A 26,457-nucleotide genomic window follows, 5' to 3' on the forward strand; every position below is an offset into this window, starting at 1 on the left:
TATTGCTTCGCTTCACGATACACATTCAAACACAAGCTCCACTGCCTCAAGATTTCCATACTTGGCTATACAATATGTTGCCAAAATGACTGTCAGAAATTAAAATAAACCACAACCATTATAAACACCGGTTTGTCATTCCACAACATACAGAGATCAAAGCTGATGCAAACCTCAAAATAAATATTTCTCACTGTGAGTCCAACTTTTCCTTCACCATTGAAGCCCTGAATTATTTTTGTTTACATATTTTTTATCAGCCCGGAATTTCTTTGCAAATAGAACTTGATCCCTCAATTGATCAACTACTTAATGACAGATTTTATGAGTTTATCTATTAGTAACAATTACATCAACTAAGCAGAAAAATCAAAGACCAGAATCGACACCATAACAATCTTCATTAATCCAATGGATCCAACCAACCCCGTGATGTCACAGGTTGTAGAACTGCAAGATGGCGGCGCCCTTGCTACAAAAGCTTACAATTTTTTTTCATTTAAATGGTCACATTTATCATATAATTTTTGATTAGAGTGGAAACCAATTTTCTAAATAATGTTAACCTAACTGACTGCTTCATTTCCACTTATTTTCTTCAGCATGGAAGACTCAGATTTAAATAGAGTAGATACCTTTTAACACTTTTTAATCAGTCAGCTTATATGTGTAAAAACTGTATATAATGACAGTAAAATAATATACAGCAAAAACAACAATACAGTAAATACAGTAAATACAACAATGTATTGCAAATGCAAAAAAATCAACCATTTGTAATTATTAAAGTCAGCATGAAAGAAGAAGTTAATCTTGTAATATAATAAACAACCCGAATTCCAGAAATATTTGGACGTTTTTTTTTTTATTTAAATAAAACGAAAACTAAAAGACTTTCAATTGACATGATCCAATAATTTATTCACAATAGAACATAGATAACATAACAAATGTTAATAGGGAGAAATTTTATGCTTTTATCCACTAAATGAGCTCATTTCAAATTTGATGCCTGCTACAGGTCTCAAAAAAGCTGGCACGGTGGCAACAAATGGCTGAAAAAGCAAGAAATTTTGAAAAGATTCAGCTGGGAGAACATCTAGCAAATAATTAAGTTATTTGATATCAGGTCTGTAACATGATTAACTATAAAAGGGGATGTCTTAGAGAGGCAGAGTCTCTCAGAAGTAAAGATGGGCAGAGGCTCTCCAATCTGTGATAGAGTGCCTAAAAATATTGTGGAATACTTTAAAAACAATGTTTCTCAACAACATATTGCAAAGGCTTTACAAATCTCATCATCTACAGTGCATAACATCATCAAAAGACAAGGGCGAAGAACTTGTTTACCGACAGAAACCACTGTTGGTAAACACAATCCGTCATGCCATCTGCAGATGCCAACCAAAGCTCTATCATGCAAAAAGGAAGCCATATGTGAACATGGTCCAGAAGCACCGTTGTGTCCTGTGGGCCAAGGCTCATTTAAAATGGACTGTTTCAAAGTGGAAAAGTGTTCTATGGTCAGACAAGTCCAAATTTGATATTCTTGTTGGAAATCATAGACGGCATGTCCTCCAGGCTAAAGAGGAAGGAGACCTTCCAGCTTGTTATCAGCGTTCAGTTCAAAAGCCAGCATCTCTGATGGTATGGAGGTGCATATGTGCATATCATATGGGCAGCCTGCATGTTTTGGAAGGCACTATGAATGCTGAAAGGTATACAAAAGTTATAGAGCAACATATGCTCCCCTCCAGACGATGTCTATTTCAGGGAAGGCCTTGTGTATTTCAGCAGGACAATGCAAAACCACATACTGCAGCTATTACAACAGCATGGCTTCATCGTAGAAGAGTCCAGGTGCTGAATTGGCCTGCCTGCGGTCCAGATCTTTCACCTATAGAGAACATTTGGCGCATCATTAAACGAAAAAACCTCAAAGACGACCACAAACTCGTCAGCAGCTGGAAACCTATATCAGGCAAGAATGGGACTCATAACCTCGATGCCCAGACATTTTGAAAACAAGAGGAGATGCAACACCATGCTAAACATGCCCCCGTCCCAACTATTTTGAGACCTGTAGCAGGCATCAAATTTGAAATGAGCTCATTTTGTGCATAAAATTGTAAAATTTCTCAGTTTAAACATTTGTTATGTTATTTATGTTCTATTGTGAATAAAATATTGGCTCATGTGATTTGAAAATCTTTTAGTTTTATTCAAATTTAAAAAACGTCCTTTTCCGGAATTTTGGTTGTATATAAAATAAACTTTTTCCCCTTATTGTGATGTATATTCAAGTGAAACGGCTTTTCAAATGAGAAAAAATGTCCATCAGGAATTGTTTGGCACATTGTTGTGTGCTATTGCTGTGAAAAGAGGTTGAAATGTACCTATCTTGTGGAGGCTCACTGCGTGAGCGCGATGACAGCGTGTCAGCTGACCCTGTAGAGGAGCCTTTTCTGGGGTCGGTTGGGGCAGGTTGCTGGGTGTCATGGGCAGTAGAAACGGAGGAGTTAAGAGGGTTCTGAGACCTAGAGCGCAACTTCTTCTCTCCAACGGGGTCTCCACACATGGCTGGTTCACTCACTGCTGACCCCAGCTCTCCAGGCTTGGGCCCATGGCTGGGAAACCATTCTCCTGATTTAGTGAGTATATCCTGTTGCCTTCGGCACTGGTTACATACCCACATTACCTGGGGTAGAAGAAATATCATATTTCAAACTCATGTCAGTGTTGCTGTGTGAGGGTGGTCGGCAACAAATTAATCAACCTACAAAGGGCTTATTTATTTATTAATTTATTTATTTATTTTAATCTGGGATATAAGAAAGTGTTTTGACATGGAAAAAATTGCATACTTTGCTTATGTGTAAAATATAATACTAGGGAGAGAAAAAGACATACGAAATGAAGATGGCATATTCATGCAGTTCATGATTCTGGGTCAGTGACATCAGTTGTGTCCATGATAAAGAAAAAGACAAATCTTTAAAAAAAAATCATGTTGGCCCTTATATGGTTTCTAAAAATGTGGTGTAAAATGTAATATTATGCTTTCCTTACACCTTGAATATTACCATTATTTCCCAAAAATATACCTTTTAAAGAATAAGTCATAAATAATAATATTTATTATAATGATAATTAATAATTATAACTATTATCATTTATTTTATCATCATCATCATCATCATCATCATTATTATTATTATTATTATAAATCATTTATTTAAAAAACTATTTATAAACATGCATTTTAAACTGCATTAAACATTTTTGGTAACATTTTACAATAAGGTCCCAGTAGATAACATTATTTAATGCATTAACTAATATTAACTGACAATGAGCAATAAATTTGTTACAGTATTTACTAATCTTTGTTAACATGATTAATACAAATATAATTTCCCATTGTTAATTCATGTTAGCTCAGGTCCTTTAAATAATATGAAGAGATACCATTTTTAATGTTAATAATGTATTAGTAAATGTTGAAAAGAACATTAGCTAAGATTAATGAATGCTTTAAAAGTCTGTTTAATTTTTAGCTTGTGTTAACTAATGTAGTTAACTAATGTTAACTAACGGAAACCTATTTTTTTTTTAAATAAACTAATAGATAGGACAAAAAAGTTAATATATAAATTACTGTACACATGCACCACAAGTTCACATAAAACATGTCTTCACTGACACAGGGTCTTCAAAGCTACAGATGAAAGTCTGTACGTTGCCAAGGTTGTCAGTTAAACTGTTCTCCATCATGTATTGACCAAAAATAAAAGCTGAGGCGTTAAAAAAGAGCTAATCTGGCAGAGACACTGAAACCCTGCGATACGTGACTCAGGTCTGACAGACAAAACGGCAGCCCGCTATAAGGGATAATGTAGGCAGGAGGAGGTGTGAACTGAAAAAAATGAGACAGAGAGGAAACTGTTAAGCTAGCAGGGATAAATGTAAAGACAAACAATATAAGGTAGTAATGTTAGCTGACAGAAGGTGGGTGCTGTTGAAACAAGAGGTTGAAACTTGAAATTGCGAGCACCGTGGGATGTAATCACATGCCCACAGAGCAAAGGCATTGACCGTGGTCACTGTGGGAAGATTCGCAGGAACTGTGGGGAAAAGCATGGAGGGTCGGGCCGCGCTACACGCAAACATTAGCAGCGCTATCCATCACCCTCCTCCACACACACAGAAAGCCTGCCTGCTGATTCCTTTAGCAGGAGGATCAGGAGCGAGGAACACAAAAGATCTTGGCACATTCCAAATTTTTTCTCCTTTTTTCCACTTCCCTCCTCCAGATTGCTTTTGATTAAAAGCTTGGGAGGTTGAGCGAGAGAGTAAGCGAGGGAGAGAGAGAGACATGCATCAACACGTCTATATTTATCCAGGCAGCCGCCCAGCACCATTGGGGATATGTTAAAAAATTCCCCAGCTCACTGCATAACTTTACTCAGTGAAGACTACCATTGATCCTGCGAATGCAAGGCCAAAAAGTGATCTTACACAGCGCAAACACACACACACACACACACACACACAGACAGACGTAAACATATACAACGCGTAAGCTTACGCACACACGCAGCCTTCTGCTGTTGATGTCCTTGCCAGACAAACACGCTCTGTGGTTATAGTCGGAAAACGAAATGTTCAAATGTGCCACCTGCTACCAGAACTCCTGTCCTAGTTTCCGTTTCTTTTTCTTTCTTCTTTTACTTTCTGTCACTCAACTAACTTATTTAATAAATCTAAACTCCAAATCAAAAATTACATGTTTTGGCTACACTGGAACCATAAACTAAACAAATCAACACTATTTTTCTAAAAATTTTAATACCATACAGGGCTCCAACATTTGAGAGCAGTAGCACCAAGTTCTTCAGATGGTGGTGCCAGAACCTGATTTGGTAGTTTTTAATCATAAAGTTAATTTAATCATAAAATTACTATTAATAAGTGCAGTTACTAACAATATTACGTTTGTTTATTATAAATTTGACAGTAAAGCACTGAGCGCGAATTGAAATGCAGATAAATTTTACTTTTATTAACAACAGTAACAGTTTTATGGGCAAAAATTAAATATTCTACTCTTATTAAATGTACCATTGTTCTTTTATAGTATCATACTGAACTGACAGGCAGCTTCAGTGTTTATAAAAGCAGACAACATCTTCACATGACATAACCGGGGGAATAAAACCCTCATCCCATGTGATTCACACACTCAGTCATCTTTATCGAGGCCTATCATCACTCTGTATCAGTGCCAGACATTAACCTTTCCATTAAAAAGGGCAATATTTGTCCCCAGGAAGTGATTTTCCAGTCCATTTTACCTTCAAAAGAGTATGTTTTCCCCCCTACCCACAAAAAGTGTATCACCCATGAAAACCACATACTTCAATTGATTAAGTAAAATAACAATTATAGTTGTTACCTACTGTATAAAATCTAAACAATTTATTTTTTCCCCATTGAAACACATATTCAAAAACATATTTCTAAACAGTGTTAACTTAATATTATTTATACACTATTACAGTATTTATTCATTTTTATTTTTTATTTTTACATTTTCTGCTTTCATTTTCATTTTAGTTTAAGTTTGGTTAATTTTATGACATTTTTTTTTTAAATATTTCTATAGATTTGATTTATTTTTATTTCCATTTTAGTTACTTACTTATTTCAGTTAGCTGCCAATGCAACATCCATACTTAAAGTTTAAGTTTATAAAGTTTAAATTTTTCATCTAATATTCATATTTTATTTCAGCTTTATTTTAATTACAGAAAACTGTTTTATAATAGTTTTACCTAACAATGTCAATGCTGCCTCTAAAACAGCAAATATAAATATCTGAGAACGCAAGTACAGTCTGCAGAATCACTAAATAATTTTTTTTTTAAAAATCAGGATTATGAATCAAACATTAGTTATAGACAGAAAACCAAGGAATTTGCAGCAGGGCATTTTTACCCCACATTTGCACCATAAGGGGAATTATTGTCTCTCTTTTTAGCAATTTTGACCTGGAGCCCCTGTTAATTTCTGACTCTACTCTACACCTGGCTAATTATACACAATTTTAATTTGAAAACAAACAAACAAAAAACGCACACACATGACATTATGTAGGCATGGTGAGAGGGGTGTCGATAAAGAGATGGCATGGTGTGTACAGGGCAGAGAGGGGCAAGAGGGGCAGCACTCTTACAATGAAAAAGCATTATGCTGTGATTGAACAGTGCTGGCTGAGCTCCAAACTAATCTAAAGTAAATCAGCAGCAGAATCCCCAGCTGTCAGGCACAGACCCCGACCCTCCCCACACGGATTACAACACTCAAATACCAGCCGCCTCTCCTCCAACAACCCACAACACTGTACAGAGTGTGAGAGAGAGACACTTGCTCTCAGATCACAGATCGCTATAGACACCAAGACAGGAGGAGGAAGCCATTTTAATCAAGACAAACTGGTTTCAGATGATTTGTTTGTGTATACAGACAGTAAAAGTGTAATACTGGATTAATAACGCACAGCTTTACAATATTACAACAAACTGAGTTCTCCCAAGAAATTTTCCTTGCAAGAACTGTAAAAGCACAAGACAGTTGTGACAGCCAAAAGATGATTCAGGATCTGTGCTGCAAGCAATATGTTGGTAGGTTCAATCCCTAGGAGGGGTGACCCTTTAAAATTGAAGTTAGATATTAAATGGGTCACAAGGAATATATTTTTCTGGTTCTTTTGAGATTAAAGACTATAGGGTTATCAAAAGTACCTGTATTTCGGTACCAAGTCGATATTTAAATTTTAAAAACGTAACAGTACCAGTCTGCAGTACCTGTAGTATTGAGTCAATGATTTACCCGCTGATAGGCGCTGCTTTCAAACGCTCCCATCTGTATTTGTAAGCATCAAAGGTTTCTATTTATGTGTTTTTGTTGCATTGAGAATTATAGCCAATCACAGACAAGTCTGAAGAGAGTGTGAATGCAATGGCCAATCAGAGGTGTTTAAGTTAGTCAGAATCTGCTCAATACGCCATAGTTTGTTCAGCGTGAGCTCTGCATGCTTGTAATTCATTCACAAAGTATAAATACTATGTAAATAAGAGATTCATTATGCAGTATAGACAGATTTTTTTTTCAGCGTTGCACGAGCCGACCAATACTGAGCCGGCGATAAGACATTGTTGAATAAAGTTGGTATTTTTGTTTTGTTTTTGAGCACAAAAAGTATTCTCATCGCTTCATAACATTAAGGTTGAAACACTGCAGTCACGTCGACTATTTTAACGATGTCTTTAGAACCTTTCTAGACCTTGAAAGTGGTGGTTAAATTGCTGTCTATGGAAGAGTCAGATTCCATTTAGATTTCATCAAAAATATCTTAATTTGTGTTCTGAAGATGAACGAAGGTCTTACGGGTGTGGAACAACATGAGGGTGAGTAATAAATGACAGAATTCTCATTTTTGGGTGAACTAACCCTTTAACAATGTCACGCAGGTGGTGGAATAACTTCTTTTAATGAATCTGTTTGAGATTGAAGACTTTACAAAAATTATCAGAGACATTCTTCATTTTCTTTAGTGGATTGTCCACAAAAAAATGAACTTCTCCTATCTGCATGTATGTGTGGGCATGTGTTATCCAATACAAGCGTGTCCTGGATTACACTAAAGCACTCGTCCCTCTCCACCCTTTCAATGCAAGATGAAGAGAATGTAATAGACAGTGTTTTTTTTTTTTTTTTTGCGTAAAACCGAACTCTGTCCATGCTTTTGTGATGCAAGAAAAATTAGTGTCAGTCTCAGCTCTTGTGGAAGTATACATGTTTACACATGCATGAACCATACTTGAATGTGCATGCAAAAGATGTTTGTTGTGAATGAATCCAGAATCTCTTGTTAAAAGGAGATTACCAAACACGCTTATGCTGAAATTGACTAATCGATTGATCATCGACATATGAATATCTCGGTAACACTTTAGAATACTGATACTTAATTAATGAATAACTACACAGGAACAAATGAGTAATGCCTTATTAACACTCTAGTAACTACTATTAACTAACAATAAACTCTGATTAATGAATTAGTAAGTAACAGTGCTCAGTTGAAGGTGGTAGTTCACTATTAACTAATCAGTAACTACTGTTTTTTTCATTCCTCCCAGAGATTGCAGAGAACTACTAAGAACTACTATATACTGGTTCATAATTAACATGAACGATGCATAATGTATAATTAATTCTAAAGTAAAGGCCTTGGTAACCCACTAGTAATGACTGAAGTATTACTAAATACTTAAGAAGGAATTACTAATTATTTGGATCAGTATTCTAAAGTGAAAAAACATGATAACATGATAGTAACTACTGAAGTCTTTGTAAACTTTTGAGGTTTTTGTATGTTTTTGTACAGTAATTCCTTATGATATATATTGGTAGCACTTGAGTTATTAGTGGGTTACCATGTTCTTCACTTTAGAATACTGATCCAAATAATAAGTAGTTCCTTTAGAAGGATTAAGCAATTACTAGTAGGTTACTATGATCTACACTTTAGAAGATTTTTTTTAGAAGATTTACTGATCCAAATAAGAAATAGTTACTTTAGAGTTATATAGTAATTCTTGAGTTATTACTATCCAATACTTTACAAAAACCTCAAAAGTTTACAGTGACTTCAGTAGTTACTAGAGAGTTATCATGCTTTTCACTTTAGAATACTGATCCAAATAATTAGTAATTCCTTCTTAAGTATTTGGTAATACTTCAGTCATTACTAGTGGGTTACCAAGGCCTTTACTTTAGAATTAATTATACATTATTCATTATTCACATTAATTACAAACATGTACATAGTAGTTCTTAGTAGTTCTCTGGGAGGTATGAAAAAAAACAGCAGTTACTGATTAGCTAATAGTGAACTACCACCTTCAACTGAGCACTACTTACTAATTCATTCATCAGAGTTACTTGTTAGTTAATAGTAGTTACTAGAGTGTTAGTAATGCATTACTCATTTGTTCCTGTGTAGTTATTCATTAATGAAGGATCAGTATTCTAAAGTGTTACCAATATCTCCAGTGGCTCTTCTCCATGCTGTACCACAATGTGCCCATCACAGCTCACTGAAACAAACTCCTGAACTCCAGGCTCTCAAAAGCTCTGATACATTCCTCTCAGTCGAAAATCCGATGCAACACTTGTTTGTATGGTTTCTCTGTCTAAACCACAAACCACTGGGTCCAGGTAAAAACGGAGCAAAAAAAGATATTATATATATATATATAATAAGATATTAAAAATGCATCGCTTCGCTGCAGAGGGACTTTATTAACCCACTGGAGTCGTATGGATTACTTTTTTTTATGGATGGATGCATTATTTTTGACTTCAAAACGTGGCCCCCCATTCATAACCATTATAAACCTTGGAGGACTAAGGATATTTTTAAATATCTCTGATTGTGTTCATCTGAAAGAGTCATATACACCTAGGATGGCTCAAGGGTGAGTAAATTGTGGGATAATTTTCATTTTTGGGTGAACTATCCTTTTAACATCAAAGGTCGTTAATAGAGATAAAATGAAATGTAAAAATCAATTTAACAGCACTGTTTTTCTTTTGTATAATAAACAATTTTGGAACTGTGTTGGGAAAGATTTACTTTAACAGATTACTTTAAGATTTTACTTTAGGTCTGAATTTGCTTTAGATCATGTAAATGCTTAATAACTACTGAGAATCTTAACAATTTCCCACCGAGCCTTCATCTCACTCTGACTGGCTGTGTTTGACTAGCAACTGAAGGCCTGTCATTCATCACCAGACTCCGCCTCTTCCTCCATCTTGTTAATATAATTTCATTTCCATCAATCTGCGAGATGCGGACAAGCAGGGTCATCAGTTGGTGTCAGGTCCACACAAACGGGGTGAATAAATGGAGTGCTTGAGTTTTGTGAGTGGAGGAAAAGGGAGAACACAGTTCACGCTTCCACCTCCGACAGCTTGATGAATTGGGGCGGCAACAGGCAGAGCTAGACCCATAATTCAGCATGTTATAAATCCCGGATAAGGATGAAAGACTGCCACAAAAGACATTACTGTCCATTCCATCTAATGAGCCAGTACATCAGCGCCTGGAGACGCTCACCCACCGGTCCTCTCGCAAAACACTTCTTCACCCATCCCTCGTACAAAGACCATTCTGATTGTTAAATACCGGATCAATAGAGTAAATAATCTATTTCATCTCCCTGCTGATGTTACAAAACCAACTTTCACTCTTTCGTCACCAAGACATACATCTCGCGCTTGACAAGCCATCTGCAGATCGATGCAGTCATAAGTTTAGCTCTACTTCCTCTCCAAACATCGGATCTTCTCTGAATTAAGCAGATTGATGAGGTCTATGAATACAACGCCTCCCATGGTACCACCAGCCATTTGTGCATGTGTGCATTTCATTGTCACATTACTTGTCCCCGTAGACCTCAAACCCAAATCCCCACTAGCTGGATCTGTGTCTCGTATTTTCACTACATAAAGTCCTGCTGGAGGTCTGACAAAAGGCCTTTTAAAAAGACAGTCATTCTCACCAGGGTTATTGTAGTTAACTAAAACTATTAAAAAAAAATTGTCAGTTGCCAAGACAACATTTCTCATTTAATTTGGTTTAGCTTGATGTACTAGAAAAACTAAAACGGAAATAAAAATTAATAAAAAACTATAACACACACACATATACATACGTACACTATGGGGAAAAAAAATGATTTTTCACTATTATGATCTGCATTTTCATGGTTTTAAATTAATTTTTTTGTTATAATAGACTATAAAAGCAAACTTTGTGCATCAAAACCACACCTCAACTGGTAAAAAATTTAACATTAAATGAAAATATGTAAGAATTTTGCAGTAAAATATCCAAAAAACCACTTGGCCAGTGTTATATATTTTGTTCAGTTGAGTACTTACAATATCCCAAATGTTTTCAACTATTTGTAAATCGTGAGAAAATCGCGATTTTAACCAGGGATACGGGATGTGTCCGGGCGTGGCCTGTCAACGGTGTCATGGCCTTTTCCTCTGATTCCGCGTTCAAACTTGCCATCATCAAGCTACACCTTTGTTTTGAATAGGCAACCTCTAGCGGTGAAAAATACTACATATTGTAGCTTTAACAAGTAATTTATTTATATAATTAAATATATAAATAAAATTATAATTAAAAAAACATTTGAACATCTACAGCATAATTATCCAAAAATCAAACATAGATCACCCTTACACATCACGTCCGTCAAAAATTTAGGCTGGCTGTCGATTAGAATCTTAGAACTAAAAATTTTACAGAACTAATACTGTAACAGACTCATGGGCTTCAATCACTTCACTGAATACTTGCTGGCTAAGAAATTAATAATTATTACCTAACGTTCCATCTGTCTTCAAATCTACATCATTTGAATATCACAATGACATCTATATCTGTCAAAATATGATGTGCACAATACACAGTATTATTTACGACAGGTCCAGCAAGTATACACATTTTCTGGAAATCCAACACTACTGGATGTTTTGACTGTCATCACTTTCTGAGCAGCTTCAATGCTGTCTGTTAGAATTTATAACGTGCATAATACATAATGCACGTGAGAATAAATTTGTTCTTTACTCATTGAAATTTAATCGGAATGATAAGAAAAGTGAGTGAAATACATCATGATAAAGTGAATAAATGCCAATCCAAATGAAAAACTTTGCAGAGTTAGTGAACATCGTTCAACATTTGTTGGTTTTTCACTATTATTTACTAAATGATCTGCATTTTCATGGGTTTAAATTAAATTTTTTGTTATAATAGACTATAAAAGCAAACTTTGTGCATCAAAACCACACCTCAACTGGTAAAAATGTAACATTTAATGAAAATATGTAAGAATTTTGCAGTAAAATATCCAAAAAACCACTAGGCCAGTGTTATATATTTTGTAGCATTTTTGCACAAGCTACGCATGCTGATTCTGACATCCCTGATTTGAATATTTTCAATAATTTTCTGTTCTTGAATGATCTTTTTTTCATCATTTTGGCAATACATGAACTGTTAAATGAGTCATCTTTAGTTGAGTCCCTGTAGTCGTCTAATTTGACTCTCAATATATTATAATATATTATAAACTTGACAATTTGAATACCATCGTCTCAGTTGTTTAACATATTAAGGCAGTTATCAAATTTGATAAAATGTTTTTAAATTATACAATAAAAGATGATAAATTTACGATTTGTTACATTCAATTACCTCTTAGCAGATTTTGACTAATTAAACTACTATGTAAAAAAACTACACTGCCTTATATTTTTAAGTACAATCAGCTTGGCTATATAATTTATTTAAAACTTAAAATATATTAAACAGATTTAAAGTAACGTAAAAACATATGTTGTCATGACTGTTTGATCATATAATTTTTTTAGTGTACCAAAAAATTACAAAACTACTAAATCTTTAACTAAAATTAAAATGAAAACTAAAAAAAAACTGATTCAAAATATATATAAAAAAACTATAATAGAATCTCAGTGATATACTAAAAAAACACTGGTCCTCACAGAAAGACATGGGCCAAATGTCCATGTCAATGAAGCATCCACAAACCAGATGCAAAGGAAGAGCAGAAAGATCAATACTAATCATTTCATGGTGTCGCTTTGAGGAGGTGGGCAGTGAAATGACACATTGCTGGTGTTTTCCAGTAGCACTGAAGTTCTGGTGTTAAAAACAACAATGCCAAAGCCCAGCCCGGCTGACCATGGTCTAAAATGGATCCTTGGAAAAAAGAAAGAATGAGAGAACAAGAGACAGAGAGGCGAGTGTACCGCCTAGGGAAAAGAATCTGACTTCAAAAACAGCAGCACTCAGAAAGAAACGCTTGGCCAAAGAAGAAAACACAGATATTACCAAGAGGCCTGATAATCATTGGGATAATGAGCTCTGGATTGAATTTACAGGGATCTCTTTGCAGCACTGAAGTATATGGCACTGTTCTGATTAACAAATGCAGCTCCATGGGAGAAGGCACAGTGCATGGACAATTTAGTATAGCAGGCCAAGCATTCTTTTAACACATTCTCAGGCCCTGAGATCACAAATAAAGGGTGCTAGATTGCTTGTGAAATGTAACAAAATGCATGTGCTCAATAGGTGTATTGTGGGTGATTAACAAACAATTATTGTATACATAGGTTAGATATGTCCATATTTAAATGCATCTTCTACATGTGGTAATTGTTAGACAATTTTAGCCATGAAGCTTTCACTACATATCAGGCGAATTCAAGTATGACGTTTTACTCCATATGACACCTATAAAATATATAGGTCTATATGACAAAAAATATATATATAATTAAATAATTAATATACACTAGCGTTTTTGATCAGTATAATTTTTAATGTTTTTGAAAGCTCACCAAGGCTGAATTTATGTGATCAACATAAAGTAAAAAAAGTAATTGTGAAATATTACTGCAATTTAAAATAGCTGTTTTCATACGTTTTTAAAATTTCCTGTGCGTCAGAAATCGAAGAATTCAGAATTCTAATATGCTGATTTGGTGCTTTTGAATCTTTTGTAACATTATAAATGTCTTTACATTACTTTTGTTCAATTTAATGTGTCCTTGCTGAATAAAAGTATTAATTTCTTGCAAAAAATCTTACTGAAATAATCAAAAATTATTTTAATCAAATCATTAAATACAGAAATATTGTATATTCTATATATTCTGTATAAACTGTATATTCTGTCTCCTAACCCTAAACCTACCCATCACAGAAAACTTACATTTTCAAAAACCATCACTGATTTGTAAGCTGTTTTCCTCATGGGGACCAAAAAATGTCCCTACAAGGACAAGGATTTCAGATAATGCCATCTTTGTGGGGGACATTTTTCTCCATAACGTAGGGTATACCTAAATCACACACACCCACACTGGTTACCATGTTTTATGGGGACTTCCCATAGACAAAAATTATTTTCATACTGTACAAACTGCATATTCTATACCTACACTAACCCTACCCATCATAGAAAACTTTCTGCATTTTTACATTTTCAAAACACTTCATTTAGTATGATTTATAAGCTGTTTTCCTCATGGGGACCAAAAAAATGTCCCCTTAAGGTCAAAGTTTACAGATATTACTATCCTCGTAGGGACACTTGGTCCCCACACACACAAATATCTTACCAGTATCTTGCCAAAAGAAATTAAATCCCATAAAATCTGACAAAACGCATCTAAAAACACAATCCTCATGAGAATACGAAAGCAGATTAGCTCCAACATTTTTTGTACAATATCAAGTTTGCACATGCTTAAATACACATAAAACTTTTGAAAATCTGGGAGTTATGCAGGTAGCATATATGAAGAGAAGCCATAACGAAGTTCTCATATCAAGTTCACATCACCAAAGGCTAACAAACACAACAGAACACAGTAAAACTCAAAAGAACATAGAAGATGCATCGAGGAGCTTGTATGTGAATAAGGGGAGTGAGGGAAAGACAAGATCAGTGTTCATACTGCACAGTGACATAAAGAGAATAGAAAATGCTAACCACTTTGTCCTCCTTCTTCTCCAGCATCAGAGGGGCATCACAGTGAGAGAGAAACGGGATGGACGGTGGGGGAAAAGAACAAGAGAGAAAAAGTATGACATGACGATCAGATATGAAAACAAGAAACCATTTAAATGCATAGAGGAATAATAAGCAAATAACAGATCTAAATTGGCATTAGCAGCATCAAATGCGTCAAAATACCACTTGTATCGTCCAGCTACAAAACAAAAATGTCTTGGAATGTTTTACATGAAATATTTTGGACTTTTTCACTTTTTTCTTACTAATCTTTAAGGATAGATCATGCAAGTGTGGACTTTATGGTGGTGCAAATTTGCAGGTATGTTGCCACCCACAGGGCAAACCTTGGAGTTGCAGCTTTTTGCACTGATATTTACTCGTACGTTTTCCCATAAATAACTCCCAGTGGGAATACAGGTAGTTCATAGGTCACTGGAAACAAGAACATGACATTCTGCTAAGTAGGTCCATACTAAGAAAAATCACAGACACTGAAATGCTACTACTGTATAACTATAGCCTAGTACACCTGTACGCTGATAAACAAATGCATAATAAAGGAAGGTGCACACACGATATAATTTTTTTCATTCCTTTACAGAATTTGTAGATTGCTCATTGTTCAGAGTGAACAAAACATAGTTGTGTACAGGTAAGAAAGTTGTTCTCATAGAGTTCCATTTTTACCATAATGCTGTTTAAAGAATAAAATTTTCACTGATAACCTACCCATACAATAACTGTTCTGTAAATAACTGTCTGTCAATCTGACTGTCCATGAGTGGGGATACAAAATTGAGGAAGTAAAATCTGTAGTTTTCACAAAATCCCCGGAGCTGTCAAAAGTTTTACATATACCACAGATACTGTAACAATACAAAGTGGGTTAAAAATCAGCAAAGATACACTTTAAATGGTAAGAATTTTCGTAAAAGGTGCATTGAACTTTTTCAAGTCTGGACCAACTCAGGCTATACTCATAGCAATAGAATTATTAAGTGTACTTCATCGCTTTTAGCTACTCTTTCCAGTCCACCAGATTGAGTAGGTGTAGCTCTCCATGTTTAACCTACAGGCATCTAGCAACTCCATTATCAAGCCTGCCACTCTCATTAATAGCACACGCCAAAGGGATCCGAGAAACAACATGTGCTCATTTCAGCGAAACTAACCTCAGGGCAGCACCCATCCGATATCAATGGAGACTTCACTTTCATTGCAGCACATATGTGTTTTCTGCTACCTTCTCAGACACAGACAAGAGCACATGAACAACGTTCCACAATCAACACTGGCTCACATCCGTGGGGCTCAAATCTAAATAAAAATTATTTCATCAAGTGTTAAATGTAAGTAAAAATTGGCCTCGGCAAGTATACTTTAAAGGGGACCTATAATCCCCCTTTTAGAAGATGTAAAATAAGTCTCTGGTGTCCCCAGAAAGTGTCTGTGAAGATTCAGCTCAAAATACCCCACCAATTATTTATTATAGCTTTTCAAATTTGCCCCTATTTGATTGTGTGCAAAAACACGCCGTTTTTGTGCGTGTCCCTTCAAATGCAAATGAGCTGCTGCTCCCAGCCTCCTTTCCAGAACAGGGCGGACCTTTAACAGCTTGCACTTTAGTTGCTCAGCAACAAAGCTGAAGAATCTCACGCATCCAAAATGTCGATTGTCAGTAATGGTGTTCAGCCTTACATGTTCGAACCGGAGTCGGACACTGATGGAGAGACTCACGAAGAAGTTACAACTTTTAGAATGCAATTGGATGTTTCTGAATAGTTAGTGGATAAATTTACATAGTTGCTGTGGAGGTGATTCAACTCATTGACTAGCATGTGTCGTCATGTTAATCTTTTGTGCAAATCCAGCGTTGAATTGACCCTTGTTTGTGAAGCAGTCGGTCATAAAATATCGGCATGGTAACAACACTCTACTACAACTCCTCCTCTTCTTAGCACAACAATAACCAAAAAACGGCAGATATGTAAAAAATCTATACTATATTGTCTCAATAAATTAAAAATAATACACCGAAAACTATAATTAAATTTGATTGTTCCAATTGAATTTAGGTATCACATCACCATATGCAATTAAAACTGGATATTAATTTTGAGATTTGCTAAAGAATACATTTAACAGTGTTATGAACTTATTAGCGTTTTAAAAAATAACTTACAGTGAGTGTTTGCATGACAGCAAAGGCAATTTAAATGTAAAAATAGGGGAAATGAGCATGTACAACTAAATTTCGTTTAGTTGTATAGTTTCGAATGACTCATGACACAAAATACAGATCATTTTCATTTTTCATAGGCACAATAAAAAATGCTTCTCACTAAAATACACACACACACACACACACACACACAAAAAGTATACAAAAAATGGGTGTGGCAAAAAGATACTTTTGGACAATGGTTCCAGTACAAATGGCCTGGCTTCATTGTGTAGCTATAGAAATGTACATATTGACTACAAATGGATACATCGATAACTAAATAAGTGTGTTAGTAATAATTACATTTACCCCCATCTCCACCTCACTGACCCCACTCCCTACTCTACTTCTGTTGACTCCCTATACCACATTCATTATGAGTGAACACTAATTAGCACTCTGGACTCAGTGGAAGGAATATAAAACGAAGGTAAATATCACACTCCAGGAGGTGAGCCTCCATTTCAGGTGCTTCCCTTTGCGTGGTACGGCTGCCCCTGTGGAGACTCAGTGCCGACTTGGGCATCCCAGCGTGAGTGTGCAGCAACCCCCCGGTGACCAGCAGCGTCATCTCCTCTGACTAATGCCCAATTAACCTTTCTCTCATCCATACAGTGCTCTTCTCTCCCTGTCTCTGCTTAACGTTTGCAGATGCAGGACGAAGAAGCACGAAAAAAAAGTCTGGCCACTCACACGATGTAGAAGCTACTCACGTTATTGGAACGCAGAGAGACCCTTCCCCCGCACCGGGCGCAGAACTTAGTCTGGCAGTAGGAGCACAGGTTTCCGCAGCCATCAGCAAACTTGGTCTTGTGGCAGATGCCACAGGTGGGGGCGTCATCCTTGTGTTGGCCCTGCTGCCTCTGTTGGGGGGGCTCCGGCCCAATCCGCCTCACCTGCTCCTTGTAGTTGGCAACTTGCTGGTGCAAACTAGGAGGGGAGATGGAGAAAAAGAAAGAGGACATGATCGACTGTGAGCATAATTTAGTTTCAAAATCAATAGTAGCCAATTTAAACATTTTCACCTTATAGCTTCCTAATTTTACCAGCAAATTTTAACCCAACAATCACTGAATTTTAATATTTTATCATAAAAATGTACATTTTAATCCAATACTCCCTCACTTTTAACATTTTATTGACAGTTTTAACATTTTTACCAAATAACCCTCAAATTTTAACAATTTAACCCCAAAAAAATAATGTTTTTGCCAAATAACCCCATCCCCAAATTTTACCAGCAAATTGAAAATTAACTCCCCCACTTTAACATTTTACCAACAGAAGATTTATTATTTTTTTACCTAAAAACCCTGAAATTGACTTTTTTTAACTAGCCACCTCCCCGTTTTAACATTTTACCAGCAAATTTAACATTTTTATCTTATAAACCCCAATTTTTAACATTTGACCAAAAAAAAAAACTGTCAAATTTAATTTTACCTAACCTAATAACCCCCATTGTAACATTTATCAGCAAATAATAATAATAATAATAATAATAAATAACCCTCCAATTTTGTTAACTGGTTTTCCTAATAAATTCCATTATTATGTTTTCAGATTAATGGTCGATAAGGGTTTTTCAATGACGAATTCTTAAACTTTTATATTTGTCCCACAAGGCAACATTTGTTTGCTGGTTATGTTAAAACTGATCAATCTGACAGCAAGTTCAACATTTGATCTACTTTTTTTTTTTAAATCACAGGACAGAAACAAATAAACATATACAGCTCTGATGAAATCCCAAATCCAAATTTAAAGTATATGTTTACTGGAAGAGTAAGTTGCTAGTAGGCAGTTTTTTCATAAAGTGATTGAAAACTCCACCACCAAACCTCACATTTCCTTCACACCCCAGCTCTCTCAATCTTTCTTTCAGTCTAATGTTCTTTCCACCATGTAGGGTCATCTCGAGCATTCACTCACAGAATGCTTGCAGACTACATAAACGCCTTCCAAAATAGATCATCTAAACAAAACAGTGACTAATAAACAAAATCAAGACCTTTTGACATGAAACATACAACACATATCCAGAAATTCCCCCTTTCTAAACAGCACAAAGGTCTCAAAGCATGAATCTATCCAGAGCTTTACTTACGCTAAAGGGGTCTTCCTCACAGACTCCTCTGCCATGACGATATCATATGACGTATATTAAAATAAGCAACCTACATAGAGAGTTAAAAGAATATGCTACCTACGGAAGGTGATGAATGTGCAACCAGCCATGCAGAACGTGCCCCAGAGAGAGACTAGATGATTTCAACACCTGCCCCCAGCCCTAACCTCGGTCTCCCTCCCCCTGTGCACCCCTACTGCTCTCCTGTTCCTCAACACCGGCACCAGCGAACACGTCCTGTGGGTCAAAGATAAACGTAAAGGACAAGCTCCAACACAGAAGCTACAAGGTGACTGCAAGATGTTGTGAAAAAGTTGTGCGAAACTGTATTAAAAACAGAAATATATACACTCTAAAAATGCTGGGTTAAAAACAACTCAAGTTGGGTTGAAAATGGACAAACCCAGCAACTGGGTTGTTTAATAAATGAACATTCATTAATAAGTTTAATGAATAATAATTAAACAATAAACATGTATTAAATTGCTTATTAATAAATGTTCACCTTTTGATTATTATTAACCTATTTTGGGTTCATTTTAAGCCAGCCATATAGTCATTTATAAACAATAGTTGAGTTAAATAAAACTGCTCAGCATGTTGGGAAATTAACCCAATATCTGGGTTTGTCCATTTTTTAACCCAACTTTTGTTGTTTTTAACCCAGCATTCTTAGAGTGTACACTAGTGCACAAAAAAAAGAAACATATCTATACATATCTATAAAATATTAATATAATAATTATATTAGAAATATAAAGGAAATATTCATAAAAACGTATTATATTTTAATTATATTATATTATATTATATTATATTATATTATATTATATTATATTATATTATATTATATTATATTATATTATATTATATTATATTATATTATATTATATTATATTATATTATGTGCCAAAATACCAAAATTCCTTCCTGGTTCAACCATTCTTAGATGAAATAAAGAGAGACACAATTGAGACAACCATTGACATATGAAAGTACAGAGTTATAAAGTGAAAGGTGAATAGCACTGCTCAGATAAGTTGGTGTTGAAGAAATTTGACAAGAAATGATTGAATTCATTGTGAAACTTCTGATTTTTTTTATTAGACTCAGGGCAAAACTAAACCATTTGATGCATTGTTGAAGTCTTTTCTTAAACTTTAAAGAAGACGCGTCAAATTTCTGATGTGAAAAGCTATGAAGTAAAAGACTTAAGTAAAAGTCTCCATGAGCCATTTTTTTTCTTTGCTAAAGGTGTAATTGTTAAAAGACTACATTATAATTCCAAATGGTTTAAAATGGGATGCAATCATAGAAATCTCCGTTCAATATTAAGATACGTAACATTCACTTTTCAAACTTTCAGACCACAATGACCTTTAGTTACAGTAGCTCCGATGAACAATGCAGCACAAAGTCAACGCTGAGATTAAATTGAGCAGCACTATTCTAAAAAAAATCTTTCAGCACTTTATGAAAAACATGACAAACAGAGACAAACATTGAGTTTGGCACTGTAAAAGAACATATGAAAGTGCTTTGTACTCTGAACAGGAAATGATATTCAGGAAAGCAGCCCAGGCTTGCCATAATTGAGACAGCACATAAAACAAAGACCCATAAGTGAAGCACAAGGTTATACGAAAGTGAACCACAGCTTTACTTTACTAGCACAAACCCCTCTTCCCCATCACAAATCATTTGCTTCTCTCCCTCTCTCCCTCTCATCCAGGAATAGAAGTAAACCTTTTGTGAAATGCAAATCAGGCAGAGAGTCTGCAAGAAACGGCGAGCAATTCACACAGGACTCCGGCATTAGCATAGAACTTGGTGTAATTAAGGTATGAGGAAGCTCTAATTAATGTGGTAAAGTGTGGGGACACGGAGGAGAGCTGGCTTGGAGATGCGGGAGGTGGGGCACGTTTTTGCAATGTTCTCCCCTACTTCATGACAGCTGGTCTCAGTGGCTGCTGATGTCGTCGGGCGAGCACATGGAAACGTCCGTGATTAAACAGCTGTCAGCAGTCGCTCGTACTAACGCACACCATGACAGGAGCCACAACTGTAACTCATTGGCTATGTGCAGCGTTCCTGCGGAGGCTTTGGTCGGGCCTACACGCTGGCCCATTTATCATGTCCGCTAGGCCCCACGGCTCCCTACATGGGCATAAATCCACCCTATCTATGCCAGGATATTGTGTGAAAGAAAAGATGTGGGACAGAGATGTAGTGAAAGTACTGCTGAGATTGAGTCAGTGTAAATTCAGCATCATTCAGAGGGAAAACCGGGACAAACGTGCATTTACGAGGGAACAGTGCATGTTGGCAGCCTGTGATGGAGCCATAAATGCAGCTTACAAGCACTAGCAGCTCCATTCATGTTTTTGAAAGGTGTCTTGTGCTCACCAAGGCTGAGTTTATTTGATTAAAGGGATAGTTCAATCACAAATGAAAATTCTGTCATTAATTACTATCATTGTTACTTAATTATTGTCATTAAGTACCCTCATGTCGTTCCAAACCTGTAAGACTTTCGGAACACAAATGAAGATCTTTTTGATGAAATCTGAGAGATTCCTGTCCCTCCATAGACAGATAAGCAACTGACATTTTGACGCTTCAAAAAGTTCATAAAGAGATTGTAAAACTAATCCAAATGAATTGAGTGCTTTAGTCCAAATTTTCTGAAGAGACTTGATCGCTTTATATGATGAACAGATTTAAAGGTGCAGTAGGTGATCTGGGAAATGCTAACTGTAGCCTGCTAGCATTGAAAGCACACGATCCAACCCTTCCCGCAATTCGCCGTCCAAAGCCACGCCTCCTCCAAATCACAAGGGCACACACACAAACACACAGCTGCTCTCGGCAAAGCGTCACAAGAGACGGAGTTAATTAAAGGGTTAGTTCACCCCAAAATGAAAATTCTGTCATTAATTACTCACCCTCATGTCGTTCCAAACTCATAAGACTTTTGTTCATCTTTGGAACAAAAACGAAGATCTTTTTGATGAAATCTGAGAGCTTTCTGTCCCTCCATAGAAAGCTACACAACTACCACTTCGGCACGTCCTGATATTGCTGAGTTAGATGCGTTCCTGGGTCAATATATTTTGTTGATCCTGGAACAACATTCCAGTCTGAAAATTTAGTCTTAACCTTATTCCTACCCCTAAACCTAACCTTACCCATAAGTTATCCCAAAAATCAGAGGGAAATTGCACTACTGAACAGCATACATGTAATATTTTGAGAACACGGATAGCTGTGGACAAACGTGCATTATTATATTCAGCATGAAATACAAGGAAACCCCAAAGTAGAAAAACAGCTCTTCCTTCTCTTAACATTTTCTTGAATGACAAACGGGGCAGCTCTTTATGCTGCCAGGCATAAAGTGCCTATTGTAAGTACCTATGAGAAAGAAACGGTCTCATTACTCTTGATAAAAATGGGCTAAATTTAGCCTCCTAAATGAACGGAGCACTTTCACTCTATTGGTTCCATGAATTTAAAGACTCCTTACGTTATGGCATCCGCTCATGTTTTGCATTAAACAGCTGTTTAACTGCATTTTTTAAAAGGCTTTTGCGTATAAATCCAGTAATGGGAGACTTCCACTTCTCACAAGGGGACCAAAGTCACTGAGGCCAAACTAGAATGATTTATCTCATCAACTGGAGATCAATGTTTGAAAGTGAGCGGAAATCCATCAAAGTACACCATATGAAAGCATCAGGAACATAGTGAGAAAATCACTCCCTTCCAATTTAGAAATTAAGCCCCCCTTCCAGATAGAGGCAGCTCCATGCATGATTGATTTCTGCAGACAGACACCTTAAAATAAATGGGGTTCAAATGAACTGAATTATTTGGGGTTTTGATTTTGCTGTGCGCAATCCCATTTTGAAAAACAGTCACCAAATTGGCAATGCTTCTGTTTGACCCTGTGAGGGTTTAAAAAGGGAAAGATCCATTGAAGGAGAAGACTAAAACAAATGTTACTCCATTTTCCTGAGTGACTTACTGAATATATTCTAAGAAGGTTTTGTCAAGTTTTAGGGATCCACTGGTATTGGAAATCTGAGATAAAGCAGTATTTTTTTTTATATTATGGCTGATAAACGATAAATGATGAATGTAAAATAATTCACCTTATCGACTGTCATACTGTGTTGGTTATACAGGGATGTACATATTATTAAAGTTTTTAAAAAGTCATTGTACACTGAAGAAAAAGTTTGAAAAAAAAAAAAAGTTTGATTTAATTTTGTTCATTGGTCCCACATGAATCAATTAAGTTAAACAAACAGAATTTGTTCATGTAACTTCAACATCATGGATGAAGTCATTTCAAGTGACCCAATTAAGTAAACTCAAAGTGAAATTTATAAGGCATCCTGACATGATTCATGCTTTCAATTTCCAATATTTTAGTGTCTCACAACCAAATTATAAGACTGTACAAGCTAGTTAAACATTTAGCTAGCAATAGCACTCATTCAGCAAAGCAATGATAAAATTAGCTGAATCAGCCCACCTCCTAGACAAATGCTCCACTCTTCTCCACAGTGGTAACCCACTGTGATCTAAATTGTTCTAAAAATTCCAAACATAATTGAACATTAAACACTATTACATACTATCGAGTCTCTCCCCTTTCTCATCTTGCTCAAAAATACATAAAATAACACTTGATTTCAACATTTACTCACTCATGATTGAGCCATATGCAAAGCATGCTGGGAACTAACAAGCCCGCATAGTTTCACTTTATGCAACACAAATCATTCATGTAATCCCAACACAAACGGAATAAGTGTAAAATGTATAGCAATTGTGTTGCTTTAACTAATTTTAATTAAGCAAATTGAACAAGCAGCCAAAATCTTTTTTTTTTCAGTGTATAAACATAAAAATCAAGCCATTTATTCAAACCATTATATAGCACAGCTCTTCACAGTTTCCTACCACTCTGTATCATACTGCTTAAATATCCGGTTTTGACAGTTATCCAGGTAATCGCATGAACGCTCAAGGTCCGGCCTCAACGTGTCTGTTGGCTCTGGCTCTACAGAAACTGGCTCCAGTACAGTTTGCCATTATTTCTACTCAGTCAGGCACCGAGGCTGAGGATGGGGGTTGCCATCCTCTGAGTGGCACCATATGGTACCATGAGCAGTGCCATGGCTGAGTCCTGCCTCCACCGGAACTTCCCCACTGTGGAGAGTGTTGACAGCGCTGCCCCCTGCTAACCCCACAGACCAGCCATGTGGCAAGGCTACGGTGCCGTTTCCCTCCCACATTCCCCCCTTTCAGCACTTTCTACAGCATTGTGTCTCGTTCTTTTTTCGTTTCATATGCTTGTAATGGTGAAAATGACCTGATGTGAATAGCTTTTCTCTACAACTAAAACACACACAATCATATATGAGTAAGCGCTCTCCTGTTCTTCCTCACAGCTTTGAGTACTTGGCTGTGTTGTTCTTAAGATCTTTCATATCTCACTTTTTCATGTTTAGATTTATTATTATGTTTCCTTGTTTTGTCTAAAAGAGAAAATTATCCAGACCATTCAACTATGGTGACGTAGGAACCATGGGTTGATTTTTAGTAATTTTCTTTTTTTCTTTGTGTTGGTCACATTACAGCTGTCTTAGAACCTACTTTAAATGTTTTTGCAACTCTTCAAATGTCTTTTGATTTTATTGATTGATTTTATTCTTTTGCCTTTATCCTAGATCCAGATTTTTTCTTACAATCTGAAAATCTGTCACAAATGAATGAATTATGAACTATGATTGATATCTATTGTGTACATTTTTTAACAGAAATTATAACTTCCTCAAACTAATTTCCTAGTACATGACCAACAATTTTGCCCCAATCTGATTTTATTAAAAGTTAGTGTACTTAGTTACCTAGGAAATGTGTCAGAGATAAAATATGATACATGATGTACGTAATTTCCAATAAAGCTGTAATTTGGTTAAAATATGCAAAAAGTGAGAAAATATTATTAAAAAAAAAAAAAAAAAACTAAAATGCTTGCTATGAAATTAACCATATCAATACAAAAGATTCTGCCACTTTATTAAAAAAAAAAAAAAGTTAAATGTAATTTCCACCACAGAAAACTATTACACACATAATAATTTGAGATTATACTATAAGAAATGACACTGTGGTTTAAATGTTCAATATGTTAAGAAACACAACATATTGAGAAAAAAATCTCCTGTCATGCATTATATATATATATATATATATATATATATATATATATATATATATATATATATATATACTTTATATGACAAGACTTGCAAATTAAATTAAATACAAGAGTTTCATTTTTTAATCTTAGACTATGCAAATCCTCTAAAGCTATGATACGCACCACAAAGACACCTTGATATGAAAGCCAAATCACCAGCTCTTGAGCATAATGAAAATCAGTGCTCCCAATCACATGCCCAGTGGAGATACTAGATGGCACAGAACACAGAGAAGGTCACATGACAAAAATGATGAGCACACAGAGGAGTGTTGTGCATGTCACATGACCAGCCGCTGCCTCCCATAGGACAGGTAGAGAGAAGCAAGTGTACAGCGGTGTCCTCATTATGCCAAACTGGAGATGCAGCAGAGTGTCGGGGGAGAGATGTTACGTCCTCTCTGCGCTCTTAAGGATACAGTAACACTAAAGTCCAGTAAGCCAGTCCCAGCTAACTTCAATATTCTTTCATTCACACTCGTCTTTTGCCTGTTTATTTTTTCACTTCCTTTTTTTGTTTCCAAGGAAGTTTCCAATCCCCTTTACAGATTCCCTAATGGGGTTTCTTTCTAGCCCTTTGTAACTAAGAGCTTTTTGCTGTCAAGAGCCTCTACTGTGGGTGAGTGGAAATCTGCAGCTGTTACATGAATCCATCACTGTGATTTACATATTTAAAGGGATACGTTCACAATGAAAATTCTGTCATTATTACTCATTCTCATGTCATTCCACACTCATAAGAATTCCTTTCTTGAACAATAAAAGAGAAATTTTGAAAGCCACTCTTTTTCCATGCAATTATAATGAATAAAGGCAGTACGAGATTACAGTCTTTAAAAAAACACACAAAAGCACCATGGTCTATGTGCTCTGTGTTACATTAGTTTATTTTAAGTCATTTTATTCACTCATGTTGTTGTTATTGTTGTTGTTCTATTTAAGTTTATTGCATATATCAGCTTCATAAGCTCATGGCAGATACAGATTCAAAATTCAACTAACTAAATTTTTTATATACATAATTCTATAAAAGGTTCTTTAATTGTCCTTGTGATAAAAAATTATATTAATTGATAATCTTACAGAACAGCTGTGACCTGATCATCAGTAAGTGAACTCAATAACC

At 35.7% G+C, this 26,457-nt stretch overlaps 1 protein-coding gene across 8 annotated transcripts in view; it reads right to left on the bottom strand.

The window, feature by feature from the left end:
* Positions 1–26,457, bottom strand: part of LOC137020586 (regulating synaptic membrane exocytosis protein 1-like) — a 78,816-nt gene that overhangs the window by 37,164 nt on the left and 15,195 nt on the right. For 7 of the 8 annotated variants that reach the window (XM_067386335.1, XM_067386334.1, XM_067386333.1 and 4 more), the window contains exons 3-5: positions 17,640–17,856; positions 14,679–14,693; positions 2,397–2,698 (exon numbers count right to left, since the gene is read on the bottom strand). In XM_067386335.1, the coding sequence (XP_067242436.1) occupies positions 2,397–2,698; positions 14,679–14,693; positions 17,640–17,856 (534 nt within the window). The remainder of the gene's footprint in view (positions 1–2,396; positions 2,699–14,678; positions 14,694–17,639; positions 17,857–26,457) is intronic. The other variant, XM_067386330.1, reaches the window with a different exon arrangement.

The sequence above is a fragment of the Chanodichthys erythropterus genome, chromosome 5 (genome assembly GCF_024489055.1).
Source record: "Chanodichthys erythropterus isolate Z2021 chromosome 5, ASM2448905v1, whole genome shotgun sequence".
Taxonomy (NCBI): Eukaryota; Metazoa; Chordata; class Actinopteri; order Cypriniformes; family Xenocyprididae; genus Chanodichthys; species Chanodichthys erythropterus.